The following is a 22,156-nucleotide window of genomic DNA, read 5'->3' as shown; positions in this document are numbered from 1 at the left end:
GGGGGTTGGTCCAGTCCCAGACAGCACGACACATGCACGTTATGACTCATGAGTATAATTTTAACACCATATATGATTTCACTGTGTAGGCTAGTTTATGAATGGAACACATTGATAAAGGTCCCCCTGCTGCGTTTCCAATTGCTGTGGATGACAGTGTGAAGGCAAACCGCAGCAAATTAAATATGCAAGAATCCCAATTTCTCCGCCCATTCGCATCGAGTCTATCGAAGTATTAGGTGAGAATGTGACCAGAGAATAAGGTACTGTAGGCTACCGGAATGCTTCTTTTTCTCTCCTTTTTTGTGTGTGTGTGTGTGTGGGGGGGGGGGATAATTGCGCTGAAAACCTTGACCTGTCTGCCCGCCCTGCAGGTCAACCCGGGCGGCCCGCGCATCACTAGTGTGGAGCATATTCCATGGAAATTATCTGCAAGTATGATGTCCTCTGTGTGCAACATACAGAGCTCTGTTGGGGCAGAGGAGGAGGAGCCGTTGAGGCTAGAGTGCTACTTTATTTTGGTTGTAAATGGCACAGCTTTTAAGCTTTTTTGATCAGATTTGCATATCGGTGCATTTGGCGACGACGGCCGATCGAGTCAATCGGATCAATGATTGGCTGATTTTAATCGGACACCGATCGATCGGAGCATCTCTAATCAAAACCACTCTCAAAGAGCACTTACAGGTGGCTGCCATTCTAACCTGGCTCCAGTAAAAAGTCAAAGCCCCCATCCCCCCCTTTACTGTATATTTATTTTTTATGTTGTTTCATTAATGTTTCGATGAATTGCAGGACCCCAATGGAAACAAGCCATATAGGCTTTCTTGGGTTTAAATCCTCTTAGCAGATCTTGTATTGAACTGTACTTTGCTATGCTTTTTTTCCTGCAAACTGTTAATAAAGTAATCAATCAATCAATAAATCAATCAATCGCCAAGTCAGCTTATGAGTAGCATGGCTTGATGTCGTGCTGTAAGTACTGGGAGCTGATGGTAGGTGTTGTGCTCCACCTCAGCATTCCATCTCCCCGAGGTCTAGCGCATTGTAACGGGAATAGACTCCTGCACCCTGACTGATACCGACAATAAGCCTCTCTGACTTACTTAGTTACAATCAATCAATCAATCAATACTAGAATCAACTAGTCCAAAGACCAACCAGTAGGGGTCAGCAGAGACAATATTACACAAGTGGGAAGGGAATAAGGGAATTGCCATAACAACAACTAAAACTGGAGAGAGGGGGGAAATGAATAGTGCACCATGAATTAGGACTGCACAACAAATTAAAATGTAATCAGGTTCACGATGTCTGGCATGCAACAGTCGGCTAACATGGAGCTTCCTACCCTACATCGCATGAGCCGAATATATAAACTAAAATCTGAGTAAATGCTGAATGCTGAATGCATTTATAGGCTATAGCACCTTTCTAGTCTTTCCGACCCTTCAAAGCGATTTACAATGTAGGCCTACTTCAAATTTACCCATTCTCACACGGATGGCGGAGGAAACCATGCTCATCGGAAGCGGTTAGGGGTCCAGTCAGTTATTTATTCTTCCCGTTTGTTTTTTCTGTGTTTTTTGTTGTGTTTAAAGAGAAGACCCAGACTCCTTCGCAGATGAGCAGGAACCCTATAATTCCGAGATTAGAACGGAGGAGAAGTCCCCGTTTTCTTCAAATTGAATTTCAAGCTTCATTTGCGTACAGCAAATTCCTCATTCACAGCCCATCAAGCCTTGGCAAAAACGTGTAATACGATTCCGTCTGTCCTTTAAGATGTATTATGTCTTGCATGTCAGTGAATTAGGAGCAACATGGGATCCTTATTTCCTTGCTCCTCATTAGTCATTGGAGCATGCAGCCTGCAAGGATGCATGCTCCAAACGGTATATATATATATATATATATATATATATATATATATATATATATATATATATTTGATTTCTCTGCAATAGAATTCTCAGTGACCGTCACCCAATCAGTGGCAAGAGATACACAGCTGCAGCAAAGCCCAGAGCTGAATAATGGTGATATGGACAATTTTGCGGTTTCCTGGTCTGAAAACGAGCATACACAAAAAAAACACAAAATCCTTCATAAGAACGGACGATAAAAGACGCAAGATCTTTCATGAAATACAGGCAATAATAATACTAATAATAAAGAAAACCTATGAAGATGATCACTACAGACAGCTTGATAATGATTCTATTATCAATCACACAAATGAATTGCTGTTGCATCGGGAAAATTCCTCTCCATTAAATTTGATTATCTACCTGCAGTCTCTCTCTCTCTCTCTCTCTCTCTCTCTCTCTCTCTCTCTCTCTCTCTCTCTCTCTCTCTCTCTCTCTCTCTCTCTCTCTCTCTCTCTCTCTCTCTCTCTCTCTCTCTCTCTCTCTCTCTCTCTCTCTCTCTCTCTCTCTCTCTCTCTCTCTCTCTCTCATTTGTTATTCATCGACATAAACCAGGCTGAATTGCCAATAGGGATGCATGTGGAATCCGACTGTGAACGCTATGATTAATTCTTCAGTCTGTAATAAGGTGGGCGGCGTCGTGTGCACGTTTTGCATTTTAAGCACATAAATATTATATGAGAATGTTGATTGGACGTGACTTTCTTCTGCCTGAGAAGGCAACATTAGGTATTCTAGAAACCAACCATTGCAATGTGTACTCCCTTGCCCCCGTGAATCCCCACTGATCGTAAAGAGTGCCATTGCTGTCGGGTGGTTAGTTTAACTTTTTTGAGGGGCGCTCTCCTATATTCAGCTATATTCAGCTATTATATTTGTGAGGGGCACTAGCCCCCCCTATGTATACAGCTTTAATGTTTGTCTTTCAACGATGCTTGTTTAACAAATGTAATGCTTCTGACGGAAGGTTCCTAGGACAGACAGACATCCGGTTAATTATTTATCAGATTTTGTGCGGCATACCTTGTATGATTTGGAGATACAAGGTTTCTGCCTGACAGCAACGATAGGCATTCGGCCTCTGTGCAAGTGCAGTTGAAGCCATTGTCCATTCATTCCAATAGGCACCTGTCACACGATGCTTGGTGAGTCTCAGAGGAGTCTCAGAGCCACTCACACTAGATCACTAAATAGTGTTGTCTTCCCGCGGACAATAAGGCATATGAACGATCAGGCGTAGGCGAAAAGAAAAACATGACCTTGGCAAAAACTCTAATACGATGATTGAACTTCGGAACGGTTAGTTAGAGAGTGATGATGAAATTTAAACTCTTGTGGCATGTCATTATAGGTGGTGTATGTTGTGAGCTTGTAGATCAGCTATTTGTGCTGCGTGACACCACCAAGTAACAGGGCTTAAACCACTTAAACCCTGTAGTAAAGTGTAGTTGACCGGGAGGTCCCAGGGCTCTATAGTAGGTCTGCTCCTTTTCACAGAAAATTGCCGACCTACAAGCTCACAACACGTCGCTATAGGGTTCATGTGTTTAACCCATTTAGACCTGAGGACGCATCTGTGTCACATTATAGCTTTTAACCCATTTTGGGCGGGAACCCCTTTTGGTGTTTTAACTAAGCATTATGTTATACTTTAGCTATTGAAAAATAGCAGATCTACAAGCTCATAGCGCGCCACCGAGTGGCGCGCTATGAACTTGTAGGTCTGCTATTTTTGAAAAATCGTAAAAATGCGGCACAAATCTTTGAATATATATTCTTTCAGAGCGAACGTTTTTTTTATTTCGACGTCAGGCCAAGTGGTTAACGACTGGTCCCTTTCCCATCCTTCTACGGTAACGCCAGAATGACACTATATATATATATATGGCCACACAGACCCAATTGGGCATTTGGCTTGTTCTTTTCCCCCCCAGGCGCAAGTAGGGCAGAGCAGTACAGTGTGTACTCTCCTCTCCGTGTGCTGTCACTTCTCAGACATAGTGGCATGATGTCCCTCTGCGCCCCGCCGGTAATAACCGTCCACCCAACTATTCTATGACAGGCCTCTGCATGTTTCTAATAGGATTCAGACAGCACAATTAAACTGCGATGTTCAATTTTCGACGATTATGAACAAATAATTGTGACAGTCAATTAACCCATTCTGGGCGGGAACCGTCCCCCTTTGGTGTTTTAAGCATTATGTTATACTTTAGATATTGACAAATAGCAGATCTACAAGCTCATAGCACGGCACTAAGTGCCGCGCTACGAGGTTGTAGGTCTGCTATTTTTGAAAGATCGTGAAAATGTGGCAGAAATATTTGGATATTATATTCTTTCAGAGCGAACGCTTTTAACTAAAATCTTTGCTTCTGGGCAGTCCCTGGAACAACATATTTTCAGATGGGGGTCCACGGCCAAATACAGATACTTCTGGGGGTCCTTGACATGAAATAGTTTGAGAACCACTGACATAGAAACATGGGTTTTTCAGAAAACTGTCAGGATTTAGAAGGCATTTGTAGAATCGTCCTCAGGTCTAAATGGGTTAAGACTTTGACACAAATAATTCCCGGCATGTCGGAGAAACTTAAGTGTCTCTTCCCGTATATACGGGACCCAACGTGACAAGAAATCCAAACACCACCAGAACCACCAGTGTTTCTCAAAGCGTCTGGGGAGTCCAAAAGGGGGTTTCAGGGCATCGAAAACGACTTGAACCCTTTCATTCTTATTATAGTTAACTAAAACTAACGGAAAAAAACTGAAACTAAAATAAACCAGTAAGATGCCTGAGGGCGAAAAGCGCCCTAAAGGGCGAGACAAATGTCATTCCGGCCAATCACTTTTGGCATCTTCACTTTTCTGCCCTCACTTTTATGCCCTCTTCAATATGTACTTTGCTCAGCCAATCAAATCGTCACTATGAGGTGATCAGCCAATCACAAGCCAATATTCATGTTCACACAAACCCGGAAAGCTGGGCATAGGAGCCCCTCAAAAAACTATTTTAACCTGCCCTGTCGGGCACCGGCCTACATGGGAACGATGCGAGTAAATTGGGAACATGTATTGGGAATGTATGCCCCACCCTGTTATGAAATACCCGTTATACCCGTTGTCATAGCAGCTGTTATAACGTCTGTTAGCGTCCCCTTTGTGTCCATATAAGGAGATGTCAGTCTGTATCTGTCCCTCTGCCTGTATCCCTTTTATGGAGGTTCTGGACAACCGCCAAGCCGACTGACTGCATGGACTGCACTCCCTCGGGACACATGTGTGTCGAATTTGAAGTTGGTGGGTCGAATACATGGATACATGGATTACAGACATACATACATGGATTTGGTGCATTTATTGTAAGATTGTGAACACATTTCTTTATTTTTTTTTTAATTAGAATGTATCTTCTCTTATTGGGGTACCTGGCCAAATCAATCTGGGGTTGGTTGACATGAAGAAGAACCACCGCTGTTACGATCATGCAAATCATCACAAAGCACGCTTCTCAAGAAACTCTCAAGCTGAGGGTGAACGAGGACAAATAGTCAATCTAAAGGCTGCTGACAGGCTACTGCTTGCTGTTATATGCGCTAAAATTTGCATAGAATTTGCACATGCGACGATTGCACAAAATCACATCGGCAGCATGCAATCTCAACACGGCGCTCCACTTTCAATAAGTCTTTTTATTTCCTGTGGCGCGTGGGTGCAATTGGATGACAGTGCTTATGTTCATTGTGTGTTTTTTTCCTGCGGGGCCTTTAGCGATTCAAAAGTGAGGGAGGAACATCCAGAAGAAAAAAAAACAGAGAAAACCTTTTTATGTGTCATTTTCCAAATTTGCTATTCTAGAGGCAGGGGAAGGAAAGGATTAGCGGAGAAGGGGAAATAAGCTCCTGGAAGTGACAGTTGGGGTTTAGAGGAAGCAGAGAGTGGCTCACACCCCATAGGAAAAAGTGTCAGTCCATCGACACTGGAAGGGAGACGGACATTTTATTCATGCGTGACATCACGCAGGATGAGACGAACAGGACCCGCAGAAGGGAAATGGCACACACATGCACTGCCAGGTGTTGTTCACTTTCCTGCCCGAGGCTTATATATGCCTGATTTTATACTTAGCTGTGAGCTTGTGGATTGGCTATTTTCAGTGTGAAAAACCGACGAGTGACTTAATTTAAAACGTTTAGATCACGATTCAATCACCACAGCAGCAGAGCTTGGCAGGCACACAGGTCCCTATAGGTGGAGTTAAATCTTGGAACTATTTGAAGCACCTGGCAGCCTGCTTACAATACAGGAGTGTGAGCACAGGTTGTTCACAGGTCTGATTAAGTGCCACTCTGTGTATGTGTATTGTAAAATCCCAAATAATTTCGTGAGATTTCTTTTAGGATATCAAAGTTTCATAGTGTACAGTGCAGAACAGTCCTTGTTGAGTAATCAGAACTACTTTTGAATGAAATACATATTCAATTTGAATTGAATTGCTAAACATATAAGTATAATTCAATAACTTTGCTTGTAACTTTGCAAACAGCGATAATAGCCTAGAAAACTCACACAGTGAGCTTGTAGATCTGCTATTTTGACATGTTTTTAATGTCCATAACCCATGTGGCGGGCTGAAAGTGTTTAAATAAAACTTCAAAACACAAATAACACAACTGCAAGGGATTTGCATCCACCATCTGCCAAGCAGAGGCAGGGAAATTACAATGTGGCGACTACGGCCCTGTCACCAGTCTGGAAGGGTGCCCAGCGGGACTCGCCATCACAGCAAATAGAAATGAGATTTACAACATTGTAGAGCAGGAGCTTGTGATCAGCATGGCGTGAACTTTCTTTCGTCAGGCCTCTCTGCACCGCCAGCCAACTTGGATCGTGGCGGGAACCTAATTGCAGTGCATTTACAGTAATTACAGCCAACTGGAAATGGCGTCTACACACATTTGCCAGGCCGCATAAACTAAAAGGTTAATGACGCGGCCGTGGTGTACACTCTCCATTATGTATTTTGGCTATGCTTGAAGGACATTACTTTTCTCATCAATGTCATGAAAGTTAACACAAAAAGATGACGGCAAACTATACTGTATAGCTTGTTTAAAATATTGCCCTAATAAAATCCAGAGAGACAGTGTAGTGCCTCAGTGAACTAGGATCACAGCCAGGTAAACCTAAATGGTAAACCTAAATGTATTAAGACATAATAACTTAATAAGTCTTTTTAAAATCTTCCAGCAGTGGTGCAAGACTCGTTTACGGCATGATTCGGCAGGAGTCTAGCATCTGTCTGTCTGTCTGTCTGTCTGTCTGTCTGTCTGTCTGTCTGTCTGTCTGTCTGTCTGTCTGTCAACTGCAGGACTGATCAGTGCCTAATGTATTTTGTGCATTGCCAGTATGCCACAGACAAACCTTCATTATCTTCTGATAGACTGATAGACTTCAATCATCCAATCCATCCACCAAATAACACTGAGACACACAATACAAGAGTCAATAGCAACAGCAGAAAGAATTTCGCCCAATCCATATTCTCAACTGTGCTGCTCAACCCACAAAACGGTGCCCTGGCCATTTCTTACAAATGGCCGGGGCACCGTTTAAAGAGGAATAAACAGGCTTTCCAACGATTCCGTCAACTGATGATATAAGGTATAAGGTACAAATATATATTTATTTAATTATTTCTCTTACCCCCCACCCATATGTACCACATTTTCACAACCTTTATTTAACGACATTGCAAAAGTAGCATAAAGTAACATAAAATAAAAAAAGGTTTGGCTTTGATGCTATCTTCGAATAGATGTAGCTTAGACCTACTTGACAAATCGATTTAAGATATATCGTTACATGCCTACCAAGAAGCATTATTTCAACCGAGAAATACTGTGCTTGATTGAACACACATTTATGTAGCTTATTTATAAATGAAATAATCTTGAAATAATCATTTTAATAACGTTGTACGGATGTCAAAATTCCAGAATTATTGGTTTGGACATGAGCAGTTTTTGAGTGGTGTAAACCACTCCTACAACTGGCTTTTGTGTGCAGAAAAAAATGAGCATGGTTGCTATGTTCAAAATAATTTCTGACGTAATTAAATCACACCCGGGTGAACTGGATGACCGTAGCAACCATGGTCATTTTCTCTGCACAGAAAAAGCCAGTTGTGAAATCACATCCGGGTGTGATTTCATTACGTCAGATCAGAGCTGATCAGGCTACATAATACCTTACCTTATTTCATTACGTCAGACATTACGTCAGACCACAGCTGATCATGCTATATAAAACCTTACACCACTCAGTTCACACGGGTGTGATTTTTTACCATACATGTATTCTTGTAAAGGAGCCATCATGTTACAATGTTGCAGACATGATTGCGACTGCCTTGTAAAAAAAAAAGGGAAAAAGCAAACCTTATGCATCAGAGGTGTAAAAGTATGACACCTAGTGGCTGCATGTTGTCTTGTGCTCTATCAGGTTCAATAATGAGTACATAGTAGTAGCCTACTTAGTTACCTCCTACCACTGGAAATCTAACCTGAAATGTATGAGAAAACACCCAACGTGAAAATGTGTCCCAGAAGCCCCAAGGGACCCCCGGGGGTCCTTGAGGAGGTTCCAGCAGTCCCCCAACTAAATTATTAATAGTTGGGAACCAAATGGGCCCTGACAGGTATGTAACTCAGAGAGTACAGGTCTGTAACTGAGTGTGCAAATGAAACCAAATTGACCCTAAAATGGATCCAAATGGACCATTAGGGTCCATTTGGATCCATTTGTACACTCTGGGGGTCCGTGGTGGACTACAATTTAGGAATTTAGCAGACACCTTTTTTATCCAGAGCGACTTACAATAAGCAATGTAAACATAGTGAGTGACAGTGTAGTGCCTCGGTAAACTAGGATCACATTTAAACCAAGAACCTAGCGTCTAAATATACTATTAAAAACAAATGTTCCCTTCATTGTCAATGCGTTTACAAAACAAACATTGAACTAAAGACAAGCATTAAACCTGTGTATAGGAGGGGCTAGCGCCCCTCAAAAATGTCTATACAGGCAAAACTATAGGATAACCAGGTGAACAATCAACATGGCATCTGTCTAAATAACATGCATCTAAATTACAATGTAACCTTTACTTTGCATAAGTCTGCATGGACGTCAAGACTATAGGTAAAGTGCTGCAGCTACAGGCTAAGATGGAGTCTGAAGAGATAAGTCTTCAAGATTACGGCAGGACAATTGTGAGTACTATCTGCAGTTCTAACTGCAAATTCCACTTTCCAGTTGTTTTAAATTGGGAGCCAGGTGGGAATAAATCAGAGTCTGGGACGTGTGGAGCGTCCTGGATGTTTTAGAGACGGTTCAGACAGCTTCCCTACAGTATGTTAGCTTATCTGAGTGAGCGGGAGGGTTTGTATTTTGACCATACTCCTTATATTTGACATATATTCGACAGTGTATTGGACTTGTATTACCCATTGTTGAATTTGTTTACATTGTTTTATTCCTCTACTCTCTATCCTAAACTTTAACTGCAAAACATTGGGAGAAAAGAAAATTAATTTCACACTTAATAAAGAAAACATGCCCAGGGGAGGGAACTGGCCACTCTCCTCTTAAAAGTAATTATTTCTTTTTTCAGTCAGGGTTAGGATGTACTCCAGTGGGTGAAGTCAGCCGGGACAATTTGAGCCGAGCTCCCCACCATTCTCAGATTCTGCATGCCGTCGTGACAGTTTTTTGCTAGATACTGTGAGAGATAATTAGATTTTCCCCACTGTGATGTTGTTAGGCGGTAGCATTTCTCCATTTATTTTGCAATCATTCGTACTACTACTACGGCAGGAGCCATTCGGTGCGCGCCGTGGTTCTTGACACTTCTTGCAGGGGTTTAGCTAAAAGCGGCAAACAAGCAAAAGTCTGCTGTAATGAGCCAGTGCTATACCGACTTCACATTTCCTAGTGCTCGCCTTTGCTGGGTTCGTCATTGCGTGTGAATTTGTACTGTACTGTGCATGTAGAGTCCCTCCTATATCCATCTTTTTGTGTATGTACACAAACACTTTGAGTGTTTGTGTACATTGTGTAACACAAACATTGATGAGGTGAGGACGCAAATTCTGATTGGCTGGAATGAGATGAAGTATGATGATAAGATCACCCCTCACTTCACACGGGTGTGATATGTATAGAATATGAATGAGTGGGGGGCACGGTGGCCGGTCGGTAGTGCTGTCGCCTCACAGCTAGAAGGTCCTGTGTTCGAACCCCGCTGGGGATGCTGTCGGCGCTGGGGGGCGTGTTCTCTCCTCCGTGTCATCAGTGCCCATACCCTATGGGTGGGGTTGGCTAAAGGACCTTTCTGTGTGGAGTTTGCATGTTCCCGTGTCCCCGGCCTAGGGTAAGTACCCTCACAAAAAACATGCAGTAATCCTGGTCTCTATACTGCCTACGCCTGGTCAGCCTGATGGAGGGGAAAGGAACTGGTTGGAATAATGTGTTCCTTCCACGCACGTGCAACATAACTCTGCAGCCATAGCGGAGTGGTTAGTGAGCCCGCCATGGGACACCAGAGGTCCCAGGTATAATTCCAGCTCTCACGTTCAGACCTGCATATGTGTCGAAGTGTCCATGAGCAAGACACTTAACCGCTCCTCTGTGGGCAGCACTCAGCTGCGTGAAGCTGAAAGCTGAAGTTCCCCCGAGGGATATGATATAGGTATAAAAAAGCCACCAAGTAGAATTCTGATAAATCACGGTACTTATATATAGGAATTAACCACTTTAAACGCTACAATAATTATCAAAAAAATGACATAATCGGCACACGTTGTGAGCTAATAATAATAATAATAGCTAAAATGTATATAGTGCTTTTCTAAATACATAAAGCGCTTTACATTTGTCACTCTTTTTGATACAGAGCCTGCCATGACGACAAGACTAAAGGCTCATTCATAGTCTGGATTTTCGGTGGTGAGGTGACCACCGCTCTGGTGGTGAGGTGACCACCGCTCCGGTGGTGAGGTGACCACCGCTCTGGTGGTGAGCTGACCACCGCTCCGGTGGTGAGCTGACCACCGGAGCCGAAATAACGTTGAGCGGTGGTGAGTAAAAACAGAGAGAAGAGCTGGAGCGGTGGCGGTGGTTTGCTCTTCACCGCGGCTCGTGACGTCATGTTGTAGTTCGGTGGTCACCTAACCACCGACAATCCAGACTATGTATGAGCCTTTTTTTTTAATCCAAAATAGGTTAATTGCTCCCGATGTGCTGGTTGGTACCTTGCATGGCTTCCGCTGCAATCGGTGTATGAATGTGTGTGTGAATGGGTGAATGTAATGCACAATCTATGTAAAGCGCCTTGGATAAAGGCGCTATATAAATGCACCATTTACCATTTACCATTTTAATAGCACAGGCAGACTCTTCACATGTCTAGAGCATGTCTGAAATAAATGTCAGAGCTGAAATTGACATGTAAATATGAAATACATGCTTAAACATGTAGATAGGTGTAATGTTAGAGACCACAGAAGTGAACTGTGAAACCTTTCAAGCTTGTTTTCTCAACTCGCTGTTTTCTGCAAGACATTAGTCTTGCAGAAAAGTCATATCTCCGAAATTGGTGGGTCAAACTGAACAACCAATATGTCAATTTGAAGCTATGATTCCCTGCTTTCATATGACATAAGAAATCAGCATACAGGGCGTAAGTGGATGAAGTGCTTCTCACTTAAATCGTTGCCACACAGTTTTTCGTAACGTTTCTTTTGAAATACAACATCATTCATTTTCTGATGACACAAACTTGTCATAGCAGCATGCAAATCTCTCCGGCTTGATGAGATGAGCGGAGCCAAGCAGCCTCCTGGCACCCCATTTCAATTTGGGTTCTTAATTGAACCAAGCTCTGTGCGCCCCATTCCCAGACTCCCCTCAAACAAGGCGGCAGACCCAATAATTACAGTCAGAAGTGTGGAGATGGGTCACTGGATGAAGAGGCTGTGTGTGTAAATATGTGTGTGTGCATGTGTGTGCGTGCATGCATGCGTGTGTGCGTCTGTGTTGGAGGTATAGGGCTGAAGAGCCTGCCACAACTTTAATTATATGCTCAAATAAAATACCCACCCTTCCCCATCCCACATTTGGAACGCGCGCACGCACGCACACACGCACGCACGCACGCACACACGCACACACGCACACACGCACACACACACACACACACACACACACACACACACACACACACACACACACACAGAGAGTTGGAGGGCATATTGATTAAGACTGCAGTGCGACACCTCTTGCAATCTAATTCTATAATGGAAATCAGAGGGTGGCCGTCGCACGCTATCCAGAAAGATGAATTATCAGGCATGAACACACACACACACAAACACACACACACACACACACACACAGACATACGTAGATGTGCGTACACACTCACATACAAGCACACACACACACACACACACGTGCGCACACACACACACACACACACACACACACACACACACACACACACACACACACACACACACACGCACACACACACGCACACACGCACACGCACACACACAGTGTTGTTTAAGACAATTCCAACAGCAGTGAACCTTTGCTAAGGAGCCGGCGACCATTTAAAACATTTATTACCTCAACTATTCAAAATGAATCCCTCCAGCCCCCAGGCCATGAATTAATCAATGAAGTTATTACTACTGCGAAAAAGGATTATGCTCCGTTGGAAACCCCTTACAAGGGCACAGAGGAACCGTGTGATAAGGTGACGTGTTAATCATCATCATCTTATAATTAGTGGTAGTGAGCCACAAGCCGTGGCTTGTTAAGGCTTGAACATGATGCAGCACGAGAAGAAGAACTAACAAAAAGGGAAAAGAGAAACCCATCCAGGGGGCGGGGGGGGGGGGGGGGTAAATCATCCAGGGAATAGCAGCGTGGGCCAGAAGAATGGAATTTCATTAACATTTTATTACTGGGGGGGAAGAGCCATTAACAGGACAGAGGTCAGGCCTGCGGAACATGAAGTGGCGGCAGTTGCTGTGCTGCTCTGTTGTTGTTTTTTTCTTCTTCTCCTTTTGAAGTTATTCAGATGCAACACCGTTCAAATAAACTCATCTTACTGGAGCACCTTTCAAAGCGGCATTAAAAAGCACTTTATAAACAATAAGATGATAAAGAACTTGTAACGAGATGAATGTCCAATACAAAAGACAATAGAAAAGACAATACTACTGCATGGGTCTCCGGTATAGGAGACTCTCCCCTTGTGGAGACATTAGCATCTTTCTGCTGGTTGTCAAATTATTGGCTTAGGAATGAGACAGAAACAAAAGCATGTCCATGAATTCAATGCTTCATGGGGCGTGTAATTACTTGGGTGAACAACTCCTTTAAAGCCTGATTTATGATTTGGCGGGCGTCACTGTTGCGTGTTGCAAATAGCCGATCTGCAAGCTCACGAGGCGTCATAGAAGCAATGTCTTTTGAGCTTGTAGATCAGCTATTTTCGGCCACTGCTGAATCAAGCCACCGGGTGAAAATGTGCTTTGGCAGGAGAAAGATGAAGTTACTTGTGCGTCTCGCTCTTGTACTTACTTATACTGTCGAATACAGTGAAAATGTATGAGAATAAAACCTGCACATCAGCACACCCTCGCCTCCTCCCCTGAGTCCTTCTTTTTAGCTAATTTTAGATAACCGACGTTGGTCGGGGCCCTTCTCCGCTCATTAAACATGCCTGACTTGGAACAAACACGGACGGTCCTCCGACAAAGATGAAGCATGCAACTCATTACAAATTTAGCGAGCTATAGCTACTGCGTAGCTACAGTATAGCCAAGGTTTGCCATACAGAGCCCCCCGGCTATAATTCGCCTCAGTCACTTTCCCAGAGCTACAGAAAAGCATTATTTCAATGCGTATATTTTGAACCATTACTCATCGTGGAAAGATTTCCAAGATATGTGCGCTTTCAGAGGAGGAACATCAAACTGAAAGACTTGAGGCTATTTTGCCATAATGAGAGAGAGAGAGTCCCTCCAGCTTTTGTTGTTGTTGGTGTCTGGAGCTAGGCATGTGCCTGAGGCACATCAGTGCTGCAACAAGAAAACAAATTAAATGACATCGTTAGAAGGCCTCTATCTACTCTCAATCCCATAATGATTCACATGGAGGGGCCATGTCAACACATCGACTGACTCAGAAGGTAGAGCGACTGCTTGGAAACCGGAAGGTTCCTGGTTCGATGATCCCCAGCTCCTCCTGGCTATAGGCTATGTTCACAATTAAGAATTGTTAAAAAAAAAGACACAAAATTGCAGATCAAATCCCACACCTTGTCGCATTGTGAGCTTGTAGAGCACACAGCATTACTCACTCCTATGTTGTTACGTTGTTACCACTACAACCAAAGCAGAAAGGTTGACAATGTCTAAATAGTACACAAATCCTATCTGACCGTGCAAATACCAGTGTGGATAGTCTGTCAGTCAGTCCTAAAGATCAGATTTGAGAAACAACTCACATTTGCTGAATAAAGTGTCCTTGAGCAAGAAAGTGAACCCCACCATAACTGGTCCTGATGAGCAGATTGGTTGGCCGCCTTGCATTGATTAATTGATTGATTGAAATATGTATTAACAGTTTGCAGAATTACAGTACATTTCAAGCACAAACTCAATACAAAGACTGTTAACTGTGAGTGGACGACCCAATTAAGCATTACACTTGTTTACAAGAGGGTCCACCTTGTTCAATTCATCAAAAATGCATGGTCTCCTCCACCATCGCTGCATGTGTGAATGGCCGGGTGAATGCAAGACACTTTGTAAGTGCACCATTTATTTGACCCATGCTGATTCAGACCCATCCATGTCACACCATACACTACACATCCTGATGATGCAGACCCATCCATGTCACACCGTACACTACACATCCTGATGATTCAGACCCATCCATGTCACACCGTACACTACACATCCTGATGATTCAGACCCATCCATGTCACACCGTACACTACACATCCTGATGATGCAGACCCATCCATGTCACACCGTACACTACACATCCTGATGATTCAGACCCATCCATGTCACACCGTACACTACACATCCTGATGATTCAGACCCATCCATGTCACACCGTACACTACACATCCTGATGATTCAGACCCATCCATGTCACACCGTACACTACACATCCTGATGATTCAGACCCATCCATGTCACACCGTATACACTACACATCCTGATGATTCAGACCCATCCATGTCACACCGTACACTACACATCCTGATGATTCAGACCCATCCATGTCACACCGTATACACTACACATCCTGATGATTCAGACCCATCCATGTCACACTGTACACACTACACATCCTGATGATTCAGACCCATCCATGTCACACTGTACACACTACACATCCTGATGATTCAGACCCATCCATGTCACACTGTACACACTACACATCCTGATGATTCAGACCCATCCATGTCACACCGTATACACTACACATCCTGATGATTCAGACCCATCCATGTCACACCGTACACTACACATCCTGATGATGCAGACCCATCCATGTCACCCCGTACACTACACATCCTGATGATTCAGGCGCCTCCCATGCATCAAAGCACACACAGCCACAGTGACATTCAGGTCAAAGAGCAGTAGCACAGGGTGGTCCCTACTCCCTCCATGCACGGCCCATGTGGATGATGCACCTCCAGGCAACGTGAAGGCGCATCCAACCATGCTGCAGCAGTCACAGCGTCTGCCTGCCTGCCTGCTAACGGTGCAGTGCGCGTGATGATCATCGTCACCCGGTCACCTCCATGGCTGTGGCGAGCTGAAAGCTCTCCCAGCCATTCTGAACAGATTGGTGCTCATGTGTACATCACCATACCAGATAGAACCACATATATACAGTAAAGATGAGCCTAGTTCTGCCCAATTGCAATGTGCCGATTACGTAATTGAGCCTAATTGTGCTTAATGTGCCAATTATATGATTGAGCCAAATTATTCCCAATGTGCCAATTACGTTTCTTTTAGACTCGGGTGACAAGGTACATTTGTTCACCTATTAGGACTATTATCATTTGTCGTACGATGGCGTTGCAGAGAGAAAACTGAATAAAAACTAAGCTATGATGACTGAAACTAATACTGTCTAAATATATTGACAATTTCATCAACAAAAACTAGACAAATATGTTAGGGAGGGACGAGTGGAGAAGAGATCCAGTAGAACTAAAAGACAAGTAATTTAATGTTTGGTTGCACTCGGGTGTTGCACTCTGAAAATAGAAGTAGTACAAGCTCAAAACGCATATTGTGAGCAATCGTAGATCGTCTATTTTCAGCATGCAACCAAGTGTAAAATTAGCATTACGACGCTGTCAGTATTTATTTCTAAAAATGAACTGTAGATTTAGTAGACTAGACTAATAATCGAATGATATGTAGTCGACTAAAACTATTACTTTTCAGATTACTAAAATATGAAATTACATGCCTGTGTATGGTGAGTAGAAATAAACAGACAAGCTTCATGTCAGGCAGCTCCATGTCTCAGCTCCATCTCCATATTTAAATGATTCATGATTTTTCTGTTTCTTTTTTTGTTAAATGAACGTCTTTACTTTGTAAAAGGCAGTACAGTGTCAAAAGCAGAAATAGCAGATCCATAATGATACATATTGAACAAATGAAAGGTATTAATAAGAGCTCTTGACTGAATAATAACTACATTGGATCCATTGGAACACCCCCCCCCCCCATTTCCTGAAAAGTGTGGGTTTTGGACATGTGAGGTTTCCATGCACCCAACAGCTACTATGTCTCCATTAAATGTGACCAATAAATGCCAATCACAGTGTAATTTTGTGGAATGAGTGAGGTCATCGACGGGGCATGGTTACCTCACACACACACACACACACACACACACACGCACACACACACACACACACACACACACACACACACACACACACACAGCCAAAGCAATGGACCGGACGTGTCGTCATTACGGTCACCAAGGCCTGTCAACCCTCTGCAATTGAAGGGTTGCACTGAGAGCATGTAAGCTGATATAGCCGCACACTGCTTATAGCAAAAAAAACATGCTCCCACAGGGCTTATCTGTGTGTGTGCGTGTGCCGTGTGTGCGTGTGCACATGATGAGGTTGACGCTGTGCATATCTATTGCGTTACTGAGATCGTAATGGGCCGGCCCATCGGTGGCACATGGATCGATAATAAGGCAGGCAAGGTTAGTCTGTTTATGTAAGTCAGCGATGTGTGAAATGTGAGCTTCCGTGTCCAGGATGTATAAGCGCATCTCCGTCATGTGGAAGAGACACAGGCCGCCATGTAAACATATCCCCCTGTCATGTCAGTGGTTCAGTGGAAATCTTTAAAGTGTTTCCCGGCCCACCCATCTGACCACCTAACACAGCAGCCGAAATTTGGGCTGCTGTGCTAAGTGTGCTAAGTAATAAGTATTGATCGGAGGAGTGGGAGAACAGAGACAATATTATGGAGTGAGTCAGTAGATGAACAGTCAAGGACAGTTGATTTGAGAACTTAGCGGTATTATTGGTCAAAACATTGGCTTTACATTTGCGTGCCATTTTACATTCGCGTGCCTTGCCATGTCAACTGACTGTCAAGCTGTTAACCACTTAACCACATTAACTCCAGTGCTTATTCTGGGCATGACATAATAGATGAACAATCAATGAATCAATGAATCAATGAATCAATGAATCAATGAATCAATCGGGTGCTTCAAATGCCACTGAGCAACTTCCATTGAAATGAATACCTGGGGCGGAGCAGTCCATCCTCTAGTTTATATATAACTCTTTGTATACAGAAATACAGAAGCTAAAATTGCTGATATACAAGCTCACACGTACTGAGCTTATATATCTGGCATTTCTTTTGCTGTGTTTGTTTGGAAATGTTGGAAAATGTTTTGTTAAAAATGTTGCCTATAGATAATGACATGCTCAAAGATTCTCTCCATTTGACTTCTGCAACCGTTTCTTGGAATCATTTCATAATATGCTTCTCAATGCTTCTCTGTCACACAAACGGGGCGGCGGTGGCTCAGGGGTAGAGTGGCTGGATGGTAACCGTGAGGTTGCCAGTTTGAACCCGGGCTCCCCCAGAGTTACTGTCGAAGTGTCCTTGAGCAAGACACTGAACCCCAAATTGCTCCCGATGTGCTAGTTTGTGCCTTGCATGGTTTCTGCTGCCATCGGTGTATGAATGTGTGTGTGAATGGGTGAATGCAATGCACAATCTCTGTAAAGCGCCTTGGATAAAGGCGCTATATAGATGCACCATTTACCATTTTACAAACACATTCAAGCACCAAGTCTCTCTATTCACTTACTCCCTATTGGTGGCGCTATTCATAGTCTCTGCTTTCCTCCTTATCTGGCCTGCACGATAAACTGTGGATATGATAATAGCTAGTGGCTTTGTTAAGATAATGGTTGATGGAAAGCACCCACATCGATGGCTGTCGCGTCAAGCTATTCTATTCCTGGCTCCTACGCAGTCAACGTGTGCTATTACTGACACAAACTTAGCATGTCGATAAAGACATGGCAAGATAAAAGCTGCTATATAAGAACAGTACTCCCCTGAGAAGAGTCAATTAAAGCCCCATAAATATTCTTACATAGATACAGTGCATTACTGAGCCATAAATAGTTCTTAAATGATGTTTTCTCATAGGAAATTGTTATTATTTTTCTGAAACTCTGGAAACGCATTGCTGTCCACATCAGTGCTTTTTTTTAACCACTTAAACTCCCACACACGTTGTTGACTGGAGTCCCCCAGGGGTCTATTAGTCTGTGATCCCACTCCTATTTCCATCTACAATTATACACCAATAGCCCATCTAGAAGCTCACATACGTGTATATTGGCTATTTTAGGGCCCCAGTGTTTTCCTATTTGGGGAGTTCAGGGTTCAGGTGGTTAAAGATTTAGTATTTTGCTGAACAGCACAAGCCACAAATAGGCTAGCCACCACACAGAGACGAGAGAGAGAGAGAGAGAGAGAGAGAGAGAGAGAGAGAGAGAGAGAGAGAGAGAGGCGTCCCAAAGGGACCTGAACCCACAATGTGGTGATCAAACAATACGCATCCCTAACTGGAGGACCACTGGCACGCTCCACATATCAGCGATCACTGTTTATTACTGTATATCATACTATCAGCCAAAAATAAATACATCAGACTATACATGTACTTAAAAATAGAGAAACTACAGAAATACGTCCCAACTCACTTGGTGCAAGATGGTTGATTGCATTGCATGACTCCTTTATGGTTTTTCCTTTTCTTTCTTTTTTCCTTTTTTTCACCTTTTACTTTCAGTCTGTGGCTGCGTTCACCCCACAGTGGAAATAGACTACTACTCCTTTGTATTAGTGTTTCAATAGTGTTTTGATGTTTCATGCATCTACCATAGTCATTAGTCAGTACACTGAAGTGAATACATACTGTAGTAGATGTATGAATATAAAGCAGGACACTGATGAGAAAGGGATATACACAGTATATGCTGGGCAAAACAAAATACTGAAACCATAATGTGACTTAAATGATTACTACATTGGATCCACTGTCTGGAACACAGGTTATTTTTCCATTTCCATAACAGATTTGAACACACCAGGTTTCCACCGACAGCGACAACAGCATTCTACTTTAACTAACTTGAACTCCAGCATCCATATTCTGAAAATATAAATAAATATAGCGGATCTATACAAGCTCACAACACGTCACAAAAGCAGTTGAAACTCAGATCCCGTTTACTAAGAATAGCAGTTTTAAGTGGGTTAAGAGAAAAAACTTTCAAAATCCAACAGAGGCCAATTTCTTTCCAAGCTAATTTGGCCGATCACCCATGTGTGCCCTGCTGCGTCCCTGGAGACATAGCCTGAACAGGAATAACGCTGCCTTTAATTCTAATGGGCTGTCATAATTGAGCTCCATCAGCTTAAACGATGAGCCAGTCATGCGTGAGCATGTGTAGCCTTAATGGCACGACACCATAAAGGAAATGTCAGTGCCTCGGCCTGCCCACTGCCTCTATACATCCATTGAGTGTGGCAGTTTGAAAAGACCCTTGTGTCAAAACAGATCTCCCAATTCTCAACAAAGGATCAGTAGCAAACAAAATGAGACCAATAAAGCTGTGTACACAATCTTCTTAACCGCGTAAGCCAAATGTTACGCTTTAGAGACGATGATGTTTGATTGGCAAGCTCACAACACGTCACAATGTGGCAAGTTGTGAGCTGCCATTTTTTTTATATTGTTAAAATTCGTTGAATAAAAAAGACCCAATTGTTCCAAAAGCATTAGAAAATACTGCTTTTGTGTTTGTGTGTGTGAATATTTTCACCTATAATACCATGCCTAGGTTGGTTGAAAGTGGCTAAGATGACTTCCCACAGCACCCATGGGGAAAAGCTGTCATGCCCAGCGCATTCAAATGATAACCAGTCATCTGAGCCCACATACTATACTAACCAACAATGCCACCGGAGTTTTCTGACCTTTTCATAAAAGAGCCAACCTACTGTTAGCAACAGTGAGGTACTTAATAGCCACCAAGTCCCCTGAGTGTAAACCAAACAATGTACGCCTGGGGCGACTCTGCACCGTTCCGGTCGTCGCCAACTCCCTCGAGGAGCTCTGCCGTGAATGCCTTTGGAACTGGGTCTTTATTCCGGGTCAGGAAGAAAACATATGATGCACCTCGTACGGTATGTAAATTCAGAAGTCATATTTTAGTCACGCTTCAGCCAGGTGCATTAATTTAATTGCCCGCTTATCTGGACCAACAACAGCGCTGTTCCGGGTGTGGGGTCAACGACCCAGACAGCACAGTAAAGTCCTGAGAGTTGCCGGTAATTTAGTGTCTGTGTGCAAATGGGACCAAATGGCCCCGTAAGGGTAATTTTGGTTAACACTGAGGACTTTAACTGTGTACAGAGACATCTAAAACAGTGTTTCTCAATCTTACATTTCAAAGACCTCAGAATAACCCCACTTGAAAACATCAACGTCATATGGAACCTAAATCTAAGAATTGTTGTTGTTGTTGTTGTTAGATGACAACCTAACAGTGGTTGTTGGTCTGATATTGTCCGTCATTTGGTCCAGAATGCCTTTACTGTCTGTGTGTGTACTGTACAGAGATTACAGTCAAACTCTTGACTAGCCATTCATGTACAGTAGTTGTGTACGTTTGTTAGTTAGTTGTATGGTATTTACCTGTGCTGTGTATGTTATAATGGTGAAGATTGACCTCCGTAACCCCCTCAAGGACCCCTGGGGGTCCCAAGCAACATTAGAATGTTGAGAACCATTGATCTAAGCCACCCCTGAGGACCCCTCAGGGGTGACGGGTCCTTGAGGTGTTTTGGGTCTGTAACTCAGGGCATGTATATACAAATGCAACTGTAAATGGTCCAGTTTGGTTCAAACTGTACACTGAATTAAAGTTCTTTACCTTGAACAGTCGGAGGATGTTGGCCACCATGATGGACACCGAGCTGGCGGCCGCCCCAATGACCCCCACCACCTTGTCCGGCTTGGCGAAGATGGGCGGGTCCCCGTTGGCGCAGCGCACGTCCGAGGCGTCCCGCTCGATGAGCGCCTGCACAAACGTGAGTGACTGCTCCAGGGCGTAGGTGTCGCGCGAGCACGTGTCCAGGATGCGCGCGCCCAGTGTCACGTTGGGCAGCAGATCCGGGTCCTTGTTGATGAGGTCGATGGCGAACAGCATGGCCTCCAGCCGGTGGATGCCCTTCTCCTTCTTCAGCTCGCCGCAGGGCGCGCCCCGCTCGCCGCGGGAGTGCACAGGGAAGAGCCCGCCCAGCATGATGTCGCCGTCCAGGCGGATGGAGTGCGCGTACTCCTGTACAGGCTGCAGCCCGTCCACGATGACCGTGGCGGCGGCGCCGGGCTTCTGGTTGGCCCACGCCAGCAGCCAGCAGCTCTCAATCATCAGCAGCGAAAGGATAGGGTGGCGAGGGAGAGAGGGAGGGGGCTGATGGGACGCCATGTTCAGACACGCAGGACACCTATAGCGTGAAGGAGGTGTTTTGGTTGTGCGTTGA

At 43.8% G+C, this 22,156-nt stretch overlaps 1 protein-coding gene across 2 annotated transcripts in view; it reads right to left on the bottom strand.

Annotated features, from left to right (window-relative positions):
- grm8b (glutamate receptor, metabotropic 8b) overlaps positions 1 to 21,754 on the bottom strand; it is a 289,106-nt gene extending 267,352 nt beyond the window's left edge. For both annotated transcript variants that reach the window (XM_079500972.1, XM_079500973.1), the window contains exon 1: positions 21,547 to 21,754. In XM_079500972.1, coding sequence (XP_079357098.1) covers positions 21,547 to 21,576 — 30 coding nt within the window. In that variant the 5' untranslated portion in view covers positions 21,577 to 21,754. The remainder of the gene's footprint in view (positions 1 to 21,546) is intronic.
- Positions 21,755 to 22,156: the final 402 nt, after the last annotated feature.

This window comes from Electrona antarctica (assembly GCF_951216825.1).
Source record: "Electrona antarctica genome assembly, chromosome: 5".
Classification (NCBI taxonomy): Eukaryota; Metazoa; Chordata; class Actinopteri; order Myctophiformes; family Myctophidae; genus Electrona; species Electrona antarctica.
This window is presented reverse-complemented; position numbering and strand designations above follow the sequence as displayed.